This window comes from Cetorhinus maximus, chromosome 26, assembly GCF_964194155.1.
Source record: "Cetorhinus maximus chromosome 26, sCetMax3.hap1.1, whole genome shotgun sequence".
NCBI classification, from domain to species: Eukaryota; Metazoa; Chordata; class Chondrichthyes; order Lamniformes; family Cetorhinidae; genus Cetorhinus; species Cetorhinus maximus.
This window is the reverse complement of record NC_135904.1, coordinates 35,668,547-35,691,067: the sequence shown is the minus strand read 5'-3', so window position 1 is coordinate 35,691,067 and position 22,521 is coordinate 35,668,547. Positions and strand designations below refer to the sequence as shown.

Genomic DNA, 22,521 nt, shown 5'->3' with positions numbered 1-22,521 from the left:
AGTGCAGTGGGCAGAAAGTTTGGTATGGTGCAGTGGGCAGAAGGTTTGGTATAATGCATTGGGCAGAAGGTTTTGTATGGACCAATGGGCATCATGTTTGGTATAGTGCAATGGGCAGCACGTTTGGTATAGTGCAATGGGCAGCATGTTTGGTATAGTGCAATGGGAAGCATGTTTGGTATGGTGCAATGTGCAGCACGTTTGGTGTAGTGCAATGGGAAGAATGTTTGGTAAAGTGCAATGTGCAGCACGTTTGGTATGGTGCAATGGGCAGAATGTTTGGTATGGTCTAATGGGCTCCACATATGGTATAGTGCAATGGGCATCATGTTTGGTATAGTGCAATGGGCTGCACGTTTGGTTTAGTGCAATGAGCAGCATGTTTGGTATAGTGCAATGTGCAGCATGTTTGGTAGAGTGCAATGGGCACCTTTTTGGTATAGAGCACTGGGCAGCATGTTTGGTATGGTGCAATGGGCATGACATGTGGTATAGTCCAATTGGCAGCTTGTTTGGTATAGTGCAATGGGCATCATGTTTGGTATAGTGCAATAGGCAGCATGTTTAGTATAATGTAACGAGCAGTATGTTTGGTATAGTGCAAAGGGCTGCACATTTGGTATAGGGCAATGGGCAGCACGTTTGGTAGAGTGCAATGGTCCCCTTAATTTGGTATAGAGCAATGGGCAGCATGTTTGTTATGTTGCAATGGGCAGCACGTTTGGTAGAGTACAATGGGCAGCATGTTTGTTATAGTGCAATGGGCAGCATTTTGGGTATGGTGCAATGGGCGGCATGTTTAGTACAATGTAATGAGCAGTATGTTTGGTATAGTGGAAAGGGCTGCACATTTGGTAGAGTGCAATGGGCACCTTTTTTGGTATAGAGCAATGGGCAGAATGTTTGGTATGGTGCAGTGGGCATCACGTGTGGTATAGTGCAATGGGCAGCTTGTTTGGTGCAGTGCAGTGTGCAGTATGCTTCGTATGCTGCAATGAGCAGCACGTTTGGTATAGTGTAATGGGCATCACATTTGGTATAGTGCAATGTGCAGCACGTTTGGTATACTGCAATTTAAGCATGTTTATTATGGTGCAAAGGGCAGCATGTTTTGTCTCGTGCAGTGGACAGAAGGTTTGGTATGGTGCAATGGGCAGCATGTTTGGTCTGGTGCAATGGGCAGAACATTTGGTATGGTCTAATGGGCTCCACATATGGTATAGTGCAATGGGCATCATGTTTGGTATAGTGCAATGGGCTGCACGTTTGGTTTAGTGCAATGAGCAGCATGTTTGGTATAGTGCAATGGGCAGCATGTTTGGTATAGTGCAATGGGCAGCATGTTTATTATGGTGCAATGGGCAGCATGTTTTGTATAGTGCAGTGGACAGAAGGTTTAGTATGGTGCAATGGGCAGCATGTTTGTTGTGGTGCAATGGGCAGAATGTTTCGTATGGCGCAATGGGCAGCATGTTTAGTATAGTGCAATTGCAGCATGTTTGATATGGTGCAATGGGCAGAATGCTTGGTGTAGTGCAATGGGTAGCATGTTTGCTATAGTGCAATTGAAGCATGTTTGGTATGGTGCAATGGGCAGCATTTTTCGTATCGTGCAATTGCAACATGTTTGGTATGGTGCAATGGGCAGCATGTTTATTATGGTGCAATGGGCAGCGTGTTTTGTATAGTGCAGTGGGCAGAAGGTTTGGTCTGGTGTAATGCGCAGAATGTTTGGTATGGTGCAAAAGGCAGAATGTTTGGTATAGTGCAATGGGCAGCAGGTTTGGCATAGTGCAATTGCAGCATGTTTGGTATGGTGCAATGGGCAGAATGCTTGGTGTAGTGCAATGGGCAGCATGTTTGCTATAGTGCAATTGAAGCATGTTTGGTATGGTGCAATGGGCAGCATTTTTCGTATCGTGCAATTGCAACATGTTTGGTATGGTGCAATGGGCAGCATGTTTATTATGGTGCAATGGGCAGCGTGTTTTGTATAGTGCAGTGGGCAGAAGGTTTGGTCTGGTGTAATGCGCAGAATGTTTGGTATGGTGCAAAAGGCAGAATGTTTGGTATAGTGCAATGGGCAGCAGGTTTGGCATAGTGCAATGGGCAGCATGTTTGTTACGTTGCATTGGGCAGCATGTTTGGTATGGCGCAATGGGCAGCACGTTGGTCTGGTTCAATGGAGATCATGTTTGGTATAGTGCAATGGGCAGCACGCTTGGTCTGGTGCAATGGGCAGAATGTTTGGCCTGGTGCAATGGGCTGCATGATTGGTATAGTGCAATGGGCAGCATGATTGATATGGTGCAATGGGCAGCATGTTTGGTCTGGTGCAATAGGCGGATTGTTTGGTATAGTGCAATAGGCAGCGCGTTTGGTATAGTGTAATGGGCAGCATATTTAGAATGGTGCAAAGGGCAGCATGTTTGTTATGATGCAATGGGCAGAATGTTTGGTACAGTGCAATGGGCAGCACGTTTGGTCTTGTGAAATGGGCAGCATATTTGGTATAACGCAATGGGCATCTGGCATGTTTGTCTTCTTCAAGCACTCTTGATAGCTCACTTGTGTGGTCACTTGTCCCCATAGATTACCTTCACTTGGGCATGTATGGTGTGGTGCAATGGGCAGCACGTTTGGAATGGTGCAATGGCCAGAATGTTTGGTGTAGTGCAGTGGGCAGCATGTTTCATATAATGCAATCGACAGCATGTTTGGTATGATGCAATAGGTTGAATATTTGATACAGTGCAATGGGCAGCATGTTTGGTATGGTGCAATGGGCAGCACGTTTGGTAGAGTGCAATGGGCAGCATGTTTGGTATAGAGCAATGGGCAGCATGTTTGGTATGGTGCAGTGGGCATCACGAGTGGTATAGTGCAATACGCAGCTTGTTTGGTGCAGTGCAGTGTGCAGCACGTTTGGTATAATGCTTAGGGCAGCAGGTTTGGTATGGTGCATTGGGCATCACGTTTGGTATAGTGCAATGGGCATCACATTTGGTATAGTGCAATTTAAGCATGTTTATTATCGTGCAATGGGCAGCATGTTTTGTATAGTGCAGTGGGCAGAAGGTTTGGTCTGGTGCAATGTGCAAAATGTTTGGTATGGTGAAATGGGCAGAACATTTGGTATGGTCTAATGGGCTGCACGTTTGGTGTAGTGCAATGGGCATCATGTTTGGTATAGTGCAATGGGCAGCACATTTGGTATAATGTAATGAGCAGTTTGTTTTGTATAGTGCAAAGGGCTACACATTTGGTGTAGTGCAATGGGCAGCATGTTTGGTATAGTGCAATGGGCAGCACATTTGGTATAATGTAATGAGCAGCATGTTTGGTATAGTGCAAAGGGCTACACGTTTGGTGTAGTGCAATGGGCAGCATGTTTGGTATAGTGCAATGGGCAGCATGTTTATTATGGTGCAATGGGCACCATGTTTTGTATAGTGCAATGGGCAGCATGTTTGGTATAGTGCAATGGGCAGCATGTTTGGTATAGTGCAATGGGCAGCATGTTTGGTATAGTGCAATGGGAAGCATGTTTGGTATGGTGCAATGGGCATCATGTTTTGTATAGTGCAATGGGCAGCATGTTTGGTATAGTGCAATGGGCAGCATGTTTGGTATAGTGCAATGGGCAGCATGTTTGGTATAGTGCAATGGGCATCATGTTTGGTATGGTGCAATTGGCAGCATGTTTGGTATAGTGCAATGGGCATCATGTTTGGTATGGTGCAATGGGCATCATGTTTGGTATAGTGGAATGGGCACCTTTTTTGGTATAGAGCACTAGGCAGCATGTTTCGTATGGTGCAATGGGCATGACAAGTGGTATAGTCCAATTGGCAGCTTGTTTGGTAGAGTGCAATGTGCAGCATGTTTGTTATGGTGCAATGGGCAGCACGTTTGGTAGAGTGCAATGGGCAGCATGTTTGGTATAGTGCAATGGGCATCATGTTTGATATAGTGCAATGGGCAGCATGTTTAGTATAATGTAATGAGCAGTATGTTTGGTATAGTGCAAAGGGCTGCACGTTTGGTATAGGGCAATGGGCAGCACGTTTGGTAGAGTGCAATGGCACCTTTTTTTGGTATAGTGCAATGGGCAGCATGTTTGGTATAGTCCAATGGGCCGCTTGTTTGGTATAGTGCAATGTGCAGCATGTTTGCTATGGTGCAATGGGAAGCATGTTTGGTATAGTGCAATGAGCAGCATGTTTGGTATAGTGCAATGGGCAGCATGTTTATTATGGTGCAATGGGCAGCATGTTTTGTATAGTGCAGTGGACAGAAGGTTTGGTATGGTGCAATGGGCAGAATGTTTGGTATGGTGCAATGGGCAGAATGTTTGGTATGGTGCAATGGGCAGAATGTTTGGTATAGTGCAATGGGCATCACTTTTGGTATAGTGCAATGGGCAGCACATTTGGCATGGTGCAATGGGCAGCACGTTTGTTATGGTGCAACGGGCAGAATGTTTGGTATGGTGCAATTGCAGCATGTTTGGTATGGTGCAATGGGCAGAATATTTGGTGTAGTGCTATGGGCAGCATGTTTGCTATAGTGCAATTGAAGCATGTTTGGTACGGTGCAATGGGCAGCATTTTTGGTATGATGCAAATACAACATGTTTGGTATGGTGCAATGGGCAACATTATTATTATGGTGCAATGGGCAGCATGTTTTGTATAGTGCAGTGGGCAGAAGGTTTGGTCTGGTGCAATGGGCAGAATGTTTGGCATGGTGCAATGGGCAGAATGTTTGGTATGGTACAGTGGGCTGCATGTTTGGTATAGTGCAATGGGCAGCAGGTTTGGTATGGTGCGTTGGGCATTACATTTGGTATAGTGCATTGGGCAGCATGTTTGGTATGGCGCAATGGGCAGAATGTTTTGTATAGTGCAATGTGCAGCATGTTTGGTATAGTGCAATGGGCAGCATATTTAGAATGGTGCAAAGGGCAGCATGTTTGTTATGATGCAATGGGCAGAATGTTTGATACAGTGCAATGGGCAGCACGTTTGGTCTGGTGAAATGGGCAGCATATTTGGTATAGCGCAATGGGCATCTGGCATGTTTGTCTTCTTCAAGCACTCTTGATAGCTCACTTGTGTGGTCACCTGTCCCCATAGATTACCTTCACTTGGGCATGTATGGTGTGGTGCAATGGGCAGCATGTTTGGAATGGTGCAATGGCCAGAATGTTTGGTGTAGTGCAGCATGTTTCATATAATGCAATGGGCAGCATGTTTGGTATGATGCAATAAGCTGAATATTCGATACAGTGCAATGGGCAGCATGTTTGGTATGGTGCAATGGGCAGCACGTTTGGTAGGGTGCAATGGGCAGCATGTTTGGTATAGAGCAATGGGCAGCATGTTTGGTATGGTGCAGTGGGCATCACGTGTGTTATAGTGCAATGGGCAGCATGTTTGGCATAGTGCAATGGGCAGAATGTTTGGTATGGTGCAATGGACAGCAGGTTTGTTATGGTGCAATGGGCAGAATGTTTGGTATAGTGCAGCGTGCAGCATTCTTCGTATGGTGCAATAAGCAGCACATTTGGTATAGTTCAATGAGCAGCACGTTTGGTATAGTGCAATGGGCAGCATGTTTGGCATAGTGCAATGGGCAGAATGTTTGGTATGGTGCAGTGGGCAGAATGTTTGGTATAGTGCAATTGAAGCATGTTTGGTATGGTGCAATGGGCAGAATGTTTGGTATGGTGCAGTGGGCAGAATGTTTAGTATAGTGCAATTGAAGCATGTTTGGTATGGTGCAATGGGCAGAATGTTTGGTATAGTGCAATGGGCAGCATGTTTGGTATCGTGCAATTGCAACATTATTGGTATGGTGCAATGGGCATCATGTTTGGTATAGTGCAATGGGCATCATGTTTGGTATGGTGCAATTGGCAGCATGTTTGGTATCGTGCAATTGCAACATTATTGGTATAGTGCAATGGGCTGCACGTTTGGTATAGTGCAATGGGCAGCATGTTTTGTATAGTGCAATGGGCAGCATGTTTGGTATAGTGCAATGGGCAGCAGGTTTATTATGGTGCAATGGGCAGCATGTTTTGTATAGTGCAGTGGGCAGAAGGTTTGGTCTGGTGCAATGGGCAGAGTGTTTGGTATGGTGCAATGGGCATCACGTTTGGTACAGTGCAATGGGCATCACGTTTGGTCTGGTGCAATTGGCTGCATGCTTTGCATAGTGCAATGGGCAGCATGTTTGTTATGGTTTAATGGGCAGCACGTTTGGAATGGTGCAATGGCCAGAATGTTTGTTATAGTGCAGTGGGCAGCTTGTTTAGTACAATGCAATGGGCAGCATGTTTGGTATGATGCAATGGGCAGCACGTTTGTTATGGTGCAATGGGCAGCACGTTTGGCCTGATGCAATGGGCAGCACCTTTGTTAGAGTGCAATGTGCAGCATGATTGGTATCGTGCAATGAGAAGCACGTTTGGTATAGTGCAATGAGCAGCACATTTGGTATGGTGCCATTGGCAGCATGTTTGGTATAGTGTAATTGGTAGCAGGGTTGGTATGTTGAATTGATCATCACATTTGGTATAGTGCAATGTGTAGCATGTTTGGCATAGTGCAATGGGCATCACATTTGATATAGTGCAATGGGCAGGTTGTTTTCTATAGTGCAGTGGGCAGAAGGTTTGGCCTGGTGCAATGGGCAGAATGTTTGGTATGGTGCAATGTGCAGAACATTTAGTATGGTTTAATGGGCTGCAGGTTTGGTATAGTGCAATGGGCATCTTGTTTGGTATAGTGCAATGGGCAGCGTGTTTGGTATAATGTAATGAGAAGCATGTTTGGTATAATGCAATGGGCAGCATGTTTGGTATAGTGCAATGGGCAGCATGTTTGGTACAGTGCAATGCGCAACATGTTTGGTATGGTGGAATGAGCAGCATGTTTTCTATGGTGTAATGGGTGGAATGTTTGATATAGTGCAATGGGCATCACGTTTATTATGGTGCAATGGGCAGAATGTTTGATATAGTGCAATGGGTAGCATGTTTTGTATGGTGTAATGGGCAGAATATTTGGTACGGTGCAATAGGCAGCATGTTTGGAATTGTGCAATGGCCAGAATATTTTTTTTTTAATTTAAAATTTGATAAGGTTCCTTTAAAGTTTGATTTTTGTTTCAGTGTCTCTTTAAACTCTTTCGAGTTATCAACAGTCACAGATTGCAACTCTTTCGAGTACAATCACAGTTCTTGGTTTCCGGGAGTGGGATGTGAACCCACAACCCTCTGATTCAAAGGCGAGGGTGCTATGAACTGAGCCACAGTGGGCAGCATGTTTGTTAAAATGAAGTGGGCCGAATATTTGTTTTGGTGCAATGGGCAGAACATTTGGCATGGTGTAATAGGTTGCACGTATGGTATAGTGCAATGGGCATCTGGCATGTTTGTCTTCTTCAAGCTCTCTTGATTTCTAACTTGTGTGGTCACCTCTCCTCATAGATTACCTTCACTTGTACATGGTCTGGCATGGTGCACTTGGCAGCACTTTTGTTATGGTGCAATGGGCAGAATGTTTGGTGTTGTGCAATGGGCAGAATGTTTGGTATGGTACAATGGGTAGCATGTTTGGTATAGTGCAATAGGCAGCACGTTTGGTATGGTGCAATGGGCAGAATGTTTGGTTCAGTGAAATGGGCAGAATGTTTGGTATGGTGTAATGTGCAGCATGTTTGGTATAGTTCAATGGCCAGAATGTTTGATATAGTGCAATGGGCAGCATGTTTGGTTTGGTGCAATGGGCAGCACGGTTGGTATGGTGCAATGGGCAGAATGTTTGGAATTGTGCAATGGGCAGAATGTTTGGTATGGTGCAATGGGCCCAATGTTTGGTATGGTGCAATGGGCAGCATGTTTGGTATGGTGCAATGGGCAGCACGGTTGGTATGGTGCAATGGGCAGAATGTTTGGAATTGTGCAATGGGCAGAATGTTTGGTATGGTGCAATGGGCCGAATATTTGGTATAGTGCAATGGGCAGCATGTTTGGTATGGTGGAATGGTCAGCATGTATGGTATAAAGCAATGGGCACGATATTTTGTATGGTGCAATGGGCAGCACGTTTGGTATGGTGCAATGGGCAGAATGTTTGGTTCAGTGAAATGGGCAGCATGTTTGGTATGGTGCAATGGGCAGCACGTTTGAATGGTGCAATGGCCAGAATGTTTGGTATGGTGCAATGGGCAGCACATTTGTTATGGTGCAATGGGCCGAATGTCTGGTATAGTGCAATGGGCAGCATGTTTGGTATGGTGTAATGTGCAGCATGTTTGGTATAGTGCAATGGGCAGGATATTTTGTATGGTGCAATGGGCAGAATGTTTGGTTCAGTAACATGGGCAGCATGTTTGGTCTGGTGCAGTGGGCAGCACATTAGGAATGGTGCAATGGCCAGAAGGTTTTGTATAATGCAATGGGCAGCATGTTCGGTATGGTGCAATGGGTAGCACATTTGGAATGGTGCAATGGGCCGAATGTTCAGTATGGTGCAATGGGCATCACGTTTGGTATGGTGCAATGGGCAGCACATTTGGTATGGTGCATTGGGCTGCACGTTTGTTATGGTGCAATGGGCAGAATGTTTGGAATGGTGCAATGGGCTGAATGTTCAGTATGGTGCATTGGGCTGCACGTTTGTTATGGTGCAATGGGCAGAATGTTTGGTATGGTGCAATGGGCAGAATTTTTGGTGTGTTGCAATGGGCAGCACATTTGGAATGGTGCACTGACCAGAATGTTTGGTATAGTTCAATGGGGAGCACGTTTGGTATAATGGAATGGGCAGCTTGTTTGGTATAGTGCAATAGGCAGCACTTTTTGTATGGTGCAATGGCCAGAATGTTTGGTATAGTTCAATGGGCAGCATGTTTGGAAAGGTGCAATGGCCAGAATGTTTGGTATAGTGCAATGGGCAGCATGTTTGGTATGGTGCAATGGCCAGAACGTTTGATATGGTGCAATGGGCAGCATGTTTGGTATGGTGCAATGGGCAGGATATTTGGTATAGTGCAATGGGCAGCACATCTAGAATGGTGCAATGGGCAGAATGTTTGATTTGGTGCAATGGGCAGGATGTTTGGTATAGTGCAATGGGCAGCACATTTGGAACGGTGCAATGGGCAGAATGTTTGATTTGGTGCAATGGGCAGCATGTTTGGTATGGTGCAATGGGCAGAATGTTTGATTTGGTGCAATGGGCAGCATGTTTCATATGTTGCAATGGGCAGCATGTTTGGTATGGTGCAATGGGCAGCATGTTTCATATGTTGCAATGGGCAGCATGTTTGGTATGGTGCAATGGGCAGCATGTTTGGTATGGTGCAATGGGCAGCATGTTTGGTATAGAGCAATGGGCAGGATGTTTGGTATAGTGCAATGGGCAGCATGTTTGGTATGGTGCAATGGGCAGCATGTTTGGTATAGTGCAATGGGCAGGATGTTTGGTATAGTGCAATGGGCAGCATGTTTGGTATAGTGCAATGGGCAGGATGTTTGGTATGGTGCAATGGGCAGGATGTTTGGTATAGTGCAATGGGCAGGATGTTTGGTATAGTGCAATGGGCAGGATGTTTGGTATAGTGCAATGGGCAGGATGTTTGGTATAGTGCAATGGGCAGGATGTTTGGTATAGTGCAATGGGCAGGATGTTTGGTATAGTGCAATGGGCAGGATGTTTGGTATAGTGCAATGGGCATCTGGCATGTTTGTCTTCTTCAATCACTCTTGATTTCTCACTTGGGTGGTCACCTCTCCTCATTGATTACCTTCACTTGGGCAACAAGCTTCTTCCAGTAATATTTGCCCATCCCTATTTGGGCACTCTCTGTTTTATTTATTCTTTCATGGGATGCGGGCATCATAGGCCAAGTCTGAATTTGTTGCCCACCCCTAATTGCCCTTGACCTGAGTGGCTTGCTAGGCCATTTCCCAGGGCAGTTAAGAGTCAACCATATTGCTCTGGGTCTGGAGTCACATGTAGGCCAGACCAGGTAAGGACAGCAGATTTCCTTCCCTCATGGACATTAGTGAACCAGGTGGGTTTTTACAACAATTGCTGATAGTCATCATGACCACCATTACTGAGGCTAGCTTTCAACTCCAGGTTTATTAATTAACTTTAAATTCCACCAGCTGATGGATTTGAATCCATGTCCCCAGTGCATCAGCCTGCATGGGCCTCTGGGTTACATGTCCCATGCTAATCTTGATACATTCACGATTTCAATGGTTTGAACAGTTCTGGCCAACCATAGTTCATAAGGAAGCCCAGAGTACATCGCAGAGTTCTGATGGCCCACACAGACCTTTTCAAGATAAATCAAATAATTGTCTCCCAATCCTTCACCCTGAACCCAGGGAAACTGAAGCCAGTTGGAAACCCTCACTGTTGGCCCTATCAGGCTAACTGCATTCAGATTAAGACCCCCAGTGAAATCTGTTCAGTTTTTTGGGATTTTGGTCTTTTTACTCAAAGCACTATACTGATTTTATTTGGACCACTGTTTTGATTAATTGATCCTATTGAATGGCTAAGTAGGTTTTCAGTGAGATGTCCTTTTCCTTTTCTGTTCATGTGGCTTTCATCCTTTAACTTCTTTTCCAGGTAGATCGACGATATGTCATTTCACAATCACATAGACCATCAAAGCCAGGGAAAGATTCTCTTCTGATTGAACAAGTCTTCAGCCCTCATCTCTACCCCAACTCCATGAAGTCCCACATGAAGAGCAATCCACTGTACACGGACCTCCGACTGGCCGAGGTTTTGGAACAAAAACAGCCCCAGCCATCATGGACCATTGAGGAATACAATAGGAATACTAGTGAGAAGCTAAAGTTAGCAGCTTTGGATATTCAGGTGAGGCCTTGTTTTAATATCTTCACTCTTCTAAAGTGTGCGGTGCTGTTGTTTAACCTTCTTTTATATTCTTTTTATGCCAGGCTCAGGGAGAGTTTATCCTTTGGCAAATTGGTGGACCTGAGTCAAAAGGGGTCTAAACAAGCGTAGGAAACAGGGGGAGGCCATTCAGTCCTCAAGCCTGTTCCGCTATTCAATGAGATCTCAGCTGACCTGTACCTTAACTCTACCTGGCTTAGTTTTATATCCCTCAATGTTCTTGCCTGACAAATATCTATCAATCTCAGTTTTTAACTTTTCAATTGCTGCCCCTACCAGCTTTTGGGATTGTTATGTAAAATCTAAAGTCACTAAGCAAAATCAGAACTAACAGCAAAACACTAATGTATTTGCTGACAGTTGCTTAGCGGCTGGGATCTGACTTAAAAGACCAATAGAGAAGGCTCTTTATTTTGAAATCAATGATCTCAATGTTTCTTTTCACTATTAATGTAAGATATTGCTGATTGGAATATTCAAGTTTTATTTTTACTGAGCCTTTATTCTGCCTGGTTTACATCTAAGTGGAACCTTATAAAATCATTGTTCGGTCTCAGCTGCAGTATTGTGCTAAATTCAGGGCACCACACATCAGGAAAGGCCTCAGAATGGGTAAAGAGGAGGTTTACTGGGATGTTACCAGAGATGAGGACCTTCAGTTCTGAGGATAGGTTGGAAAAGTTAGAACTGATACCCCCGGAACAGAGAAGGTTAAAGGGTGATCTAGCAGAGATTTTCAAGATGGTGAGAGATTTTGATGGAGATAAAGAATTCCCTCTGGCAAGTGTGTCAATAACCATAGTTAATAGTTTCAAAATCATTGGACAAAGGTCTAGAGGGGAGATAAAGAGAAATGTTTTCCTTCAGAGAGTTGTCGGAATCTGGAATGCCCTACCTGAGAAAATGGTGGAAGCTGACTTCATAAATAACCTTACAAACTATTTGGTCCACCATGCCTGTGATGGTTTTTAGAAAGGGCAGTTATGCTTAGTCCCACACCTTGTTTTCCTTCTGTAGCTCTGTAAGTTCCTTATCCTTAATTACCTATCCAACTCACTTCATGAACTTTACCAGTTAGGACATTGTCACCTGGGGCAATACCCTTTGGCTGGACAAACACAACAGGTTTGGTTCTTAACTTCCAGCATTCAGCCTTCGCATGCCTCTTCTTGTGTCAACAGTAGCATGTTGGTGCCCTTATGCTAAACCTGCCCTCCAAACCTTCACTTCTACTAACCTGGGAAGGGTCTGGGTCTCTACATTGTCCCCCTTTCTCAGCAGGACCTGACATCTGATCATCATTAACCTTCCTCCCATTCCAGTTCCTCTAGAAAGTTCTAAAGTTAGACTTGTTACTAATCATCTTAAAAGTTAACTCATAATTTTCTGCTGTTATCAAGGCTTCCCTTATTTTACGGACTTTGTGGTCTTTCAGGTAAGTCCTTAACCACAAAGGGACTCGATTTTTGAATTCCTCTACCAACATCATCGCCCTAAAGTTATCAAATTTCTGTTCCACTTCCGTCGACCTAACCACCTATCGAAAGCTTTTCCCTGGCAAATTCTTTATAGGTCCGGCTCATTCTCTTTCTCAACTTTCTAGGGCAGAATTTTACGGCCCCGTTTTGGTGGGGACGGGGCCATAAAATGCGGCGGGCCGTTATAAACGCCACTGACTTCAGCGGGAACGTAAAATCCCGCTGTCGTAAAATTCTGCCCCTAACTTTCTGCCTATAGGCCTCTGGCACCAATCAGTAAGCGTCGAGTATAGTACTTCTTCGTAATCACATGACTGCTCTGCTGAAAGAGATCCATACACCTCCAAAGCCTTCCCTACCAAAACACTTTGTAGGAGCATTGTCCACTGTTCTTTCAGCCAATTCAGAATCGTGGTAATTTTCTTGAATGACAGGAAATACATCTTTACTTTGCTCCTCACTAAATTTGGGTACTAAGCAAAACTTCTTCACCCAATCAAAATTAAGGGGAGTTCTCTCCGAGGCAGCCTCACTTCTCTTCATCAACTCAAGTTTGTGTAATCAGAACTTATACTCTATTTCAAGTTTTCTCATCCCCCTCTGTCTTTCTTTATCGTTTTCATCTCTTTCCCTATCTCTTTCCTCTTTTGCTAATTTCTCAATTTCTAAGTCAGTCTTTCTTAGTTCTATTTCTTATTCAACTCTGGCCAGTTGCTCCTGATCACTAATGGAAGTGGTTCTTTCTTCCTCGAGCATCAGATGCCTAGCCAGTTCTTCAAGGAGCCTGTCCCTCTTAGCTCCTAATCTTATGTTAATCCCCGTGTGCCTACAGCCTGTAAATTGTCTTTTCTCAACTGTTTCAATTCCCTGAGAGTCAGATCCTCCCTTTCAACAAAGGCTTGAGTCTCACAGGTGTTCATGTCGAATTACCAATGCAATATAGTAAAAGCAAACTTAAAATCTTGTTTGTCTAAGTGCTGGAAAGTTCTAGTGAGCCTGTTTTACAAACCGTGTGTTCCATCCCAGACTTGAGCCCTCAAATTTGTTTCGATCTCCGTGGGGAAACATTAAACCAAAATAATCAGATTTACTAAATAGCCTCCAGTGAAGAAATTACCAACAAGATTTCACTTTTTGTATCTTTTACTTTGAAACAAATCAGGACCAACGCAAATTAAACATGAACTAACAGGCACATGGGATATCAAATAAGAAGGTAAATTTCACTTTAAATAGTTGATACAACAAAGTTATGTCTTACACAATCACATTCACATCACTCCCTGCAGAAATGTGGCACTCGATAGCTGCACAGTTCTGCAATGTGCTGTTCTTCATTCACACAGGGTAGGTGAGGAGTCCTATCCAACAACAGCTTTCAACTTTGAGTTTTACAGGTATGATCATCGTCAGCAGGCAGTTCTATGAACTCTCTCTCCATTGGGTCATGACAGTCCTGATGGTGTGGCGTTCCAGAGTTCCTTTTCAACCGACCAACCAATAACACCCGGTTCATGATCTGGCCTTCTGATACAAACTTTCAGCTCTTTCTCATGTTTGAGTTGTTCGCACCATTTTTCCGATTCAATCCCTTTTGGCTTCCTTGTACACGGCTCCCCCAAGAGCTTCCGGAATTCTATTTTTCTTCTTATTGCCAAAAGGAAAACTGAAGTTTTTGTAGAGCTGCGCTCCTCACACGAATTCTGTGCTCCTTCTTCTGTCTCTGTCTGCTTTCTTTTTGTGTCTGCATCTGTGTGCTGATCATCTTCACCCTCCAGCTCTCCTGCTTGTAACTCTTCTTTGTGTCTGCAGCAGCCACATGGCTTCTTTCTTAATTTCCTTCCTATTGCTATTGCTTCCAGGTCAAGGGTCGTCAGGTCACATAGACAAGTGTTTCTTATTACCCAAGAAAATTACAATTGATTCAAACTCTTAAAAGTCCTTCTCAAACATCATTAAAAACAATTACAGATGCCACAGACATGTTAGAGAAGTTACAGATTTTCCTTACTATACTGCTTCTGGATCAAAGTTCATCACACTCAGAAAACTTTTTCTCTTCAAATGCTTATGCAATTCCATTTTGAAACCACAATTGAATCTGCTCCCACAACAGTCTTAGGCAGTGCATTCCAGATCCTAACCACTTACTGGTTAAAAACGTTTTTCCTCACGTCACCTTTGGTTCTTTTGCCAATCACCTTAAATCTGTGCCCTCTGGTTCCAGACCCTTATGTCAATGGGAAATGTTTCTGCCTGTCTACTCTGTCCAGATCCCTCATGATTCTGAATAACTCTATCAAATCTCTCAACCTTCTCTTCTCCAAGGAGAACAGTCCAACTTCTCCAATCTTTCAACATAACTGAAGTCCCGCATCACTGGAACCATTGCCCTGAACCTTTCCTGCAACCTCTCTAATGCCCTCACATACTTTCTGATGTGTGGTGCACAGAACTGATATAATGCTCCAGTTGAAGCCAAGCCCAGTGTTTTAACAGGTTCATCATAACTTTGTTCCTTTTGTACTTTATGCCCCTATTATTAAAGCCCAGCATCCTTGTTAACCACTTTCTCAACCTACTCTGCCATCTTCACTGATTAGTGTTCAGATACCCCCAGATTCCTCTGCACTGCCAGCCCCCTTAGAATTGTATCCTTTATTTTATATTGCCTTTCCTCGTTCTTCCTAACTGATGGCCTAACTAGTGTTTTATAAAGTTCTAGCTTTACATTCTGTGCCTCGGTTAATAATTCCATATGTATATTTAACCACCTTTATCTCTCCTTCCTATCTTCCAGGATCTGTGGACAGGCACTCCAAGGTCCCTCTGTTCCTCTACACCTATCACTATCTTACTATTTATTGTGTATTCCCTTGCCTTGTTATTCTTCCCCAAATGCTTTACTTCACACTTCTCCAGATTAAATTCAATTTGCCACTTTTACTCATCTGGTCAATGACCATCAGTGATGTCAGCCAATCAGCTGCGTACATTAAGCAAGCTACAGATATTGTTTGTTTGACCAGTTCATCACCTGCCCCATGAACAACCTAAGGTAGCAGTACACGGCACTATGTCAGCATTGTCAACACATTATAGATTGTACTCAAGTAGCCCAGCAAACTCCCTGCATCAACCCCATTACCTATGTCATGAGGAAGGGGTTCTATTCTTAATCTCCAGCCCCTACACGACCAGCAAGTGAATACTCACCGTCCTGTCTGCTACCTTCATACTTCCCCAAATCCACTGCCTTCACCATGTCCCTAGAATTACAAGGGTCCCTTTCTCATTGTGGGTGACTGGGAGTAGATCAGTAAGTGTCTGTGGCATCTCTCACCCTGTTATTATGCATTGTCTCCTTAAAAATCTGAAACATCAGCAACCAGTCCATAATGGGTGCAACGTGGCATGTTCACTCTAAGCTGCAATCATTGCATGTAAAGCTTGACGGAAGGAACTATTCCAGCAGAAGGTCAGGATGCTCAGGGCACTGCATTGGAGTGTAATGGGCACTGCATTGGAGTGTAGTGGGCACTGCATTGGAGTGTAGTGGGCACTGCATTGGAGTGTAGTGGGCACTGCATTGGAGTGTAGTGGGCACTGCATTGGAGTGTAGTGGGCACTGCATTGGAGTGTAGTGGGCACTGCATTGGGGTGTAGTGGGCACTGCATTGGAGTGTAGTGGGCACTGCATTGGAGTGTAGTGGGCACTGCATTGGAGTGTAGTGGGCACTGCATTGGGGTGTAGTGGGCACTGCATTGGGGTGTAGTGGGCACTGCATTGGGGTGCAGAGGGCACTATCCTAGAGGGTAGAGTGCACTGCATTGGGGTTAGGTGGAAATTTAGAGTTGGTCAAAGGTCAGAGACAGGAAGGTGTCATTGCGAGTCAGGTGGGTATGGGATCAACAAGTAGGGATGGAGGAGCCTCAGTCCTTGACTTTGACCAACAGGCATAAGGTGTGAATGAGGAGAATGACTGTATGGTGGGTGAATGGATTGGTCATGGCACCATGGTGAAAGGTGTGATTGAAGTTGGGGGAACAAAAAGGAACATGATATTGATAGGGGATAATAAAGTCAGGGGGATAGATGCTGTTCTCTGCAGCCGCAACTGGGAACTCAAAAGGTTGTGGTGCCTGCCCAGTGCCAGGCTTAAAGTCATCACCTCGTGGCTGGAGATGGACTTGGAGTGGAAGATGGAGGAGTCAGTTCTCGTAGTCCATGTAAGAACAATTTTGCTGGAACCAGGAATCATGTCCTTTTATTGCTATAAACTCTTTCATGGGATGTGGGCATCGCTGGCTGGGCCAGAATTTATTGCCATTACCCAATTACCCTTGAGAAGGTGGCGATGAGCTGCCTTCTTGAACTGCTGCAGTCCAAGTAGTGTAGGTACACCCACAGTGCTGTTAGGGAGGGAGTTCCAGGATTTTGACCCAGCAGCAGCAAAGGAACTGCCGATATATTTCCATGTCAAGATGGTGTATGGCTTGGGGGGGATCTTCCAGGTGGTGGTGCTCCCATGCACCTGCTGCCCTTGTCTTTCTAGGTGGTAGTGGTCGTGGGTTTGGAAGGTGCTGTCAAAGGAACCTTGCTGAGTTGCTGCAGTACAGCATGTAGATGGTATACACTGCTGCCACTGACCATTGGTGGTGGAGGGAGTGAATGTTTAAGATGGTGATGTGGAGCCAGTCAAGCAGGCAGTTTTGTTCTGGATGGTATTGAGCATCGTAAGTATTGTTGGAGCTGCGTTCATCCAAGCAAGTGGCGAGTTTTCCATCACACTCCTGATTTGTGCCTTGTAGATGGTCAACAGGCTTTGGGGAGTCAGGAAGTGACACATTTTCTCAGAATTACCAGTCTCTGACCTGCTCTTGTAGCCATAGTATTTATATGGCTAGCAGTTCAGTTTCTGGTCAATGGTAACCTCAGGATGTTAGTAGTGGGGGATTCAGCAATGGTAAAGCCATTGAATGACAAGGAGCAATGGTTAGATTCTCTCTTGTTGGAGAAGGTCATTGCCTAGCACTTGAGTGGCACGAATGCTACTTGCCACTTGTCAGCCCAAGCCTGGATATTGTCCAGGTCTTGCTGCATTTGGACATTGACTGCTTCAGTATCTGAGGAGTCGCGAATGGTGCTGAACATTGTGCAATCATCAGCGAACATCCCCACTTCTGACTTTATGATGGAAGGAAGATCATTCATGAAGCAGCTGAAGATGGTTGGGCTGAGGACACAACCCTGAGCAACTCCTGCAGTGATGTCCTGAAGCTGAGATGATTGACCTCCAACAACCACAACCATCTTCCTTTGTGCTAGATATGGCTCCAACCAGCGGAGACTTTTCCCCCAATTCCTATTGAGTTCAATTTTGTTAGGATTTCTTGTTGCCGCATTTGGTCAAATGCTTGATGTCAAGGGCAGCGGTTCTCACCTCACCTCTTGAGTTCAGCTCTTTTGTCCATGTTTGGACCAAGGCTGTAATGCGTGGCCTTGGCAGACCCCAAGAGCATTGGCTAGCAGATTATTGATGGCACTGTCGACGACACCTTCCAACACTTTGCTGGTGATCGAGAGTAGGCTGCTGGAGGGGTAATTGGCTGGGTTGGATTTGTCCTGCTTTTGTGAGCAGGACATACCTGGGCAATCTTCCACATTGCCTGGTAGATGCCAGTGTTGTAGCTGTACTAGAACAGCTTGACTAGGGGCGCTGTTATGGTAAAGCCGGTGGTAAATGCTGAGTTGTTAAAATCCCAGACGGAAACTTGAGGCAATTGCCACAACTTGTTTTGCAATTTGCATAAATTTTGAGATGCCTGCCTTGAATTCAGTAGTAATAAGACCACCAAGTCTTATAGGATTTTACAAAACTAGATCAAACATTTATTAATAAGCGAAATGATTTTAAACACATACATATGTCTACAATTACTACAATAATAACTCCTAAAACCCCTACTTAACCTGACTCCCAGTTACACTTTTGTTAAGGCAACAGTAAGACACATAGGTTTTAAAAGACCCAGGCAAGGTGACACACAATACCCTGAACCACTCAAATTCAAAGCGAGTTTTCTTAACTCCAGTTCTTTGAAACCAGCGGCTTGAGGCATAGATGCTGAAGGCTTTTCACACTTGTTAGATCCTAAAAATGCCGACCCTTATACACAGCCTTCACTCCTTTATACATATTTTCCTCTATGAACACAAATTCCCATTGTCTCACCATGTCTTTGAACTTTATCTTTCTGATAATAAAAATCTCTCATAGTACTAAGTTTCACCAGTAATCTTTGGGAAAAATAAACACATGGGGCAGAATCTTCCGGTCTGCGTGCGGGGGCAGGACCGACGTGTAAAATGATGCGTGATGATGTCGGGCGTGTGTCCCGATGTCATCGCGGTATTTTGTTTGTCAGGTGCGCAGCCAAAATGTTAAGGGCCTGTTAAGGCCATTAAAGGATTAATTAAAGTATGTAAAAACGCTGCCCGTCCAACCTTAAGGTTGGCGGCAGGCGAAGAGCCCAAGCGGCCTTCGTGTTTTTCAGGGAACCTCATCGACGGGCGGGATGAGGTTTCCTGAAGCTTTTGTAAAATAAATAAATAACATTTCCCACCTTTACAAACATGTCCCAACTCATGTGACACAGTCACATGAGGGGATATGTTTGAATAAAGTTTTCAATCAATTCTTTAATTATTTTCATAACCATTCAATCTCCCTGAGGCGTGGAACTGCGGCAGGGAGATTTCTGCGCTCTTTTGCGCACATGTGCGAAAGAGCGCAGGCCCCGACTCTCCCTCCTCCCCCTGTCTGCACAGATAGCGCTGAGCGCAACCGAATGCACATGACACTGGGCGGGCCTTAATTGGCCTGCCCGCGTAAAATGGTGGCGCGCAGCTGATCGCAGGTGACGATTAGCTCCGCGCCAGCCCCCACCCACTCCCGCCCAGCCCACCACCATAGGAAAAATCCAGGCCATTGTTTCTGAACTCCACTGGCTGAGTGACACATTTCACACCTCCTTTGACAACAATCTAGCCTGGTTTATTTAAAAATGCAAATGTCCTTTTATACCTTACATTCTAAACTGCCTCCATGTTCACCATGTTTACATCAAAGCCTTCAGACCAGCTGCCTTTAATCCAATTAAGTCTCACACACACAGACACAAATATATAGCAAGTTCTGGAGCACAAGTCTTTTGCTCTATTGCTGGAATGTTGTCAGGGCCCATAGCCTTTGCAGTGCCCAGTGCCTTCAGCCGTTTGTTGATATTGCGTGGAGTGAATTGAATTGGCTGAAGACTGGCACCTGTGATGCTGGGGACCTCCAGAGGAGGCTGAGATGAATCATCCGCCCAGCACTTCTGCAAATGCTTCAGCCTTTGCCCTTTGCACTGATGTGCTGGGCTCCCCCATCATTGAGGATGGGGATATTTGTGCAGCCTTTTCCTCCAGTGAGTTGTTTAATTGTCCACCACCATTTACAACTGGATGTGGCAGGACTGCAGAGCTTAGATCTGAACGATTAGTTGTGGATCACTTAGCTTTGTCTATTGCATGCTGCTTCCACTGTTTGGCGTGCAAGTAGCCATATAGCTTCAAACAGGTTGACACCTGACTTTTTGGTAAGCCTGGTGCTGCTCCTGGCATGCCCTCCTGCACTCTTCATGGAGCCAGGGCTGATCCCCTGGCTTGACAGTAATGGGGGATATGCTGGGCCATGAGATACAGATTGTGGTGGAGTACAATTCTGCTGCTGCTGGTGGCCCTCAGCACCTCATGGATGCCCAGTTTTGAGTTGTTCAATTTGTTTGAAACCTAGCCCATTTAGCACAGTAGCAGTGCTACAGAACATAATGGAGAGTATCCTCAATGTGAAGTTGGGGCTTTATCTTCACAAGGGCTATGCGGTGGTCACTCCTACCGATATGGTCATGGACAGATGCATCTGCAACAGGTAGATTGGTGAGCAGAAGATCAAATAGGTTTTTCCCTCTTGCTGGCTCTCTCACCACCTGCTGCAGACCCAGTCTAGCAGCTGTGTCCTTTAAGGCTCAGCCAGCTCGGTCAGCAGTGGCGCTACTGAATTGAACATATGTTGAAGTCCCCCACCCAGAGTACATTATATGTCCTTGCTGCCCTCAATGCTTCTTTCTATTGGTGCTCAACATGGAGGAGCACTGATTCATCAGCTGAGGGAGGGGTGGGGGGGTGGTTGGTGATAATCAGCAGGAGCTCTCCCTGCCCATTTTTGACTTGATGCCATGAGATAACAAGGGGTCCTGAATCAATGTTGAGGACTCCCAGAGCAACTCCCTCCCAACTGTCTGCCACTGTGCTGCCAATGGGACAGGGCATACCCAAGAATGGTGATGGTGGTGTTTTTGGACATTGTCCACAAGGTATGATTCAGTGAGTATGACTATGTCAGGCTGTTGCTTGACTAGTTGTGAGACAGCTCTCCCAATTTTTGGCACAAGTCCCCAGGTATTAGTAAGAGGAGTTTAAAGGGTTGACAGAGCTAGGCTTCTGGTTTTCTAGGTCGATGTCTGGTGGTCCATTCCTTTATGACTTTGTAGCGGTTTGATACACTGAGTGGCTTGCTAGGCCATTTCAGAGGGCATTTAAGAGTTAACCACATTGCAATGGGATCTGCAGTCACATTTAGGCCAGACCACAATAGCAGATTTCCTTCCCTAAAGGGGCATTAGTGAACCAGATGGGTTTTATGACGGTGGTTTCAGGTCACCGTTACTGAGACTAGCTTTATATTTCAAATTTTATTAATTGAATTTAAATTCTACCAGCTGCCACGTTGGGATTTTAACCCATGTCCCCGGAGCATTAGCCTAGGCCTCTGGATTACTAGTCCAGTGATATCACCAGTAGTACAGTGACATTACTACCACACTACCTGAGAATTTGGGGCATCATGGTCCAAGTTAAAATGCAGAACATCAAAGGTAATCATCTCTAGAGTGTTACCTGAGCCACACGCCAACTGGCATCGGGTCAAGCAGATTAGAGGAGTAACCATGTGGCTCAAAGAGTGGCATGGGAAGAAGGGGTCTTAAATCATGAGGCACTGGCATTAGCACTTAGGGAAAAGGGTGGGCTCCACTTAAATCAGTCTGGAACCAGTGTCCTGGCAAATCATAGAACTAGGCTGTTGATAGGGCTTCAAACTAACAGAGTAAGGGGAGGGTTCTGGTGAAAGGAGACTTAGGTGTTCAGAGAGAAAGGTGGAGGGAACAGAACATTGATGTGGGGAAAGGCACACGGAATGGGACAGAAAGGGACAGAGAATTTAACAGTAGCCATGTATCAGCGACTAATGTCCATTCAGGAAATAGTGGTAAAAAAGCAGAATTAAAGGTTCTTTATCTGAATGTGTAAAGCATCACCATAAGATAGATGAACTAGTGGTACAAATAAAGTTAAATGCTTTACATACATGCATATGTACATACATACAAATCTGAAGCAGGAGTAGGCCACTCAGCCCCTCAAGCCTCCTCTGCCATTCAATAAGACCATGGCTGATCTGATTGTAACCTCAACTCCACATTCCCGCCTATCTAATTGCCATTACAGAGACATGGGGCAGAATTTAATGTCCTCCCCTGAGTTGAGTTTGGAGGTGGGGATGCATTTAATTGGGCAGCAAGGTTCTGGATGGGTACCCGACTGTCTTCCAGCCTCTACCCTGATTCAGTTTGGGCAGAAAAACTTGTGGATTGCCTTCCCATCCCAATGCCAATTAAGACTCTTAACTGGGCAATGAATGCCCAACTTAAGGGCCTCAGCCCACTGGTACTTAACCAGCGGTGAGCAGGGTGCCTTAGCATGTGGAGACCCCAATGTGGACTCCCAGGAAGGTTCCTTGTTGTCATGCACTCAGTGCCTGATCGGGGAACCTGGCATCGAGAAGGGAGGAAGCCATTGAATGCCACCCCCATGCTGCCACCCCGTCTATAAAAAGAATGGCATAATCGGAGTGATAGCCCCGATACTAAAGGAAAGCAGAAAGACATTAGAGAGGAAGGATCTTGGCATGGAACATCATAAAGTAGAA

General features: G+C 45.1%; 1 protein-coding gene across 1 annotated transcript in view; it reads left to right on the top strand.

The window, feature by feature from the left end:
- The window catches only part of minar1 (membrane integral NOTCH2 associated receptor 1), a 99,738-nt gene that overhangs the window by 63,283 nt on the left and 13,934 nt on the right, over positions 1–22,521 (top strand). The window contains exon 2 of the mRNA XM_078529915.1: positions 10,659–10,913. Within this exon, the coding sequence (XP_078386041.1) occupies positions 10,659–10,913 (255 nt within the window). The remainder of the gene's footprint in view (positions 1–10,658; positions 10,914–22,521) is intronic.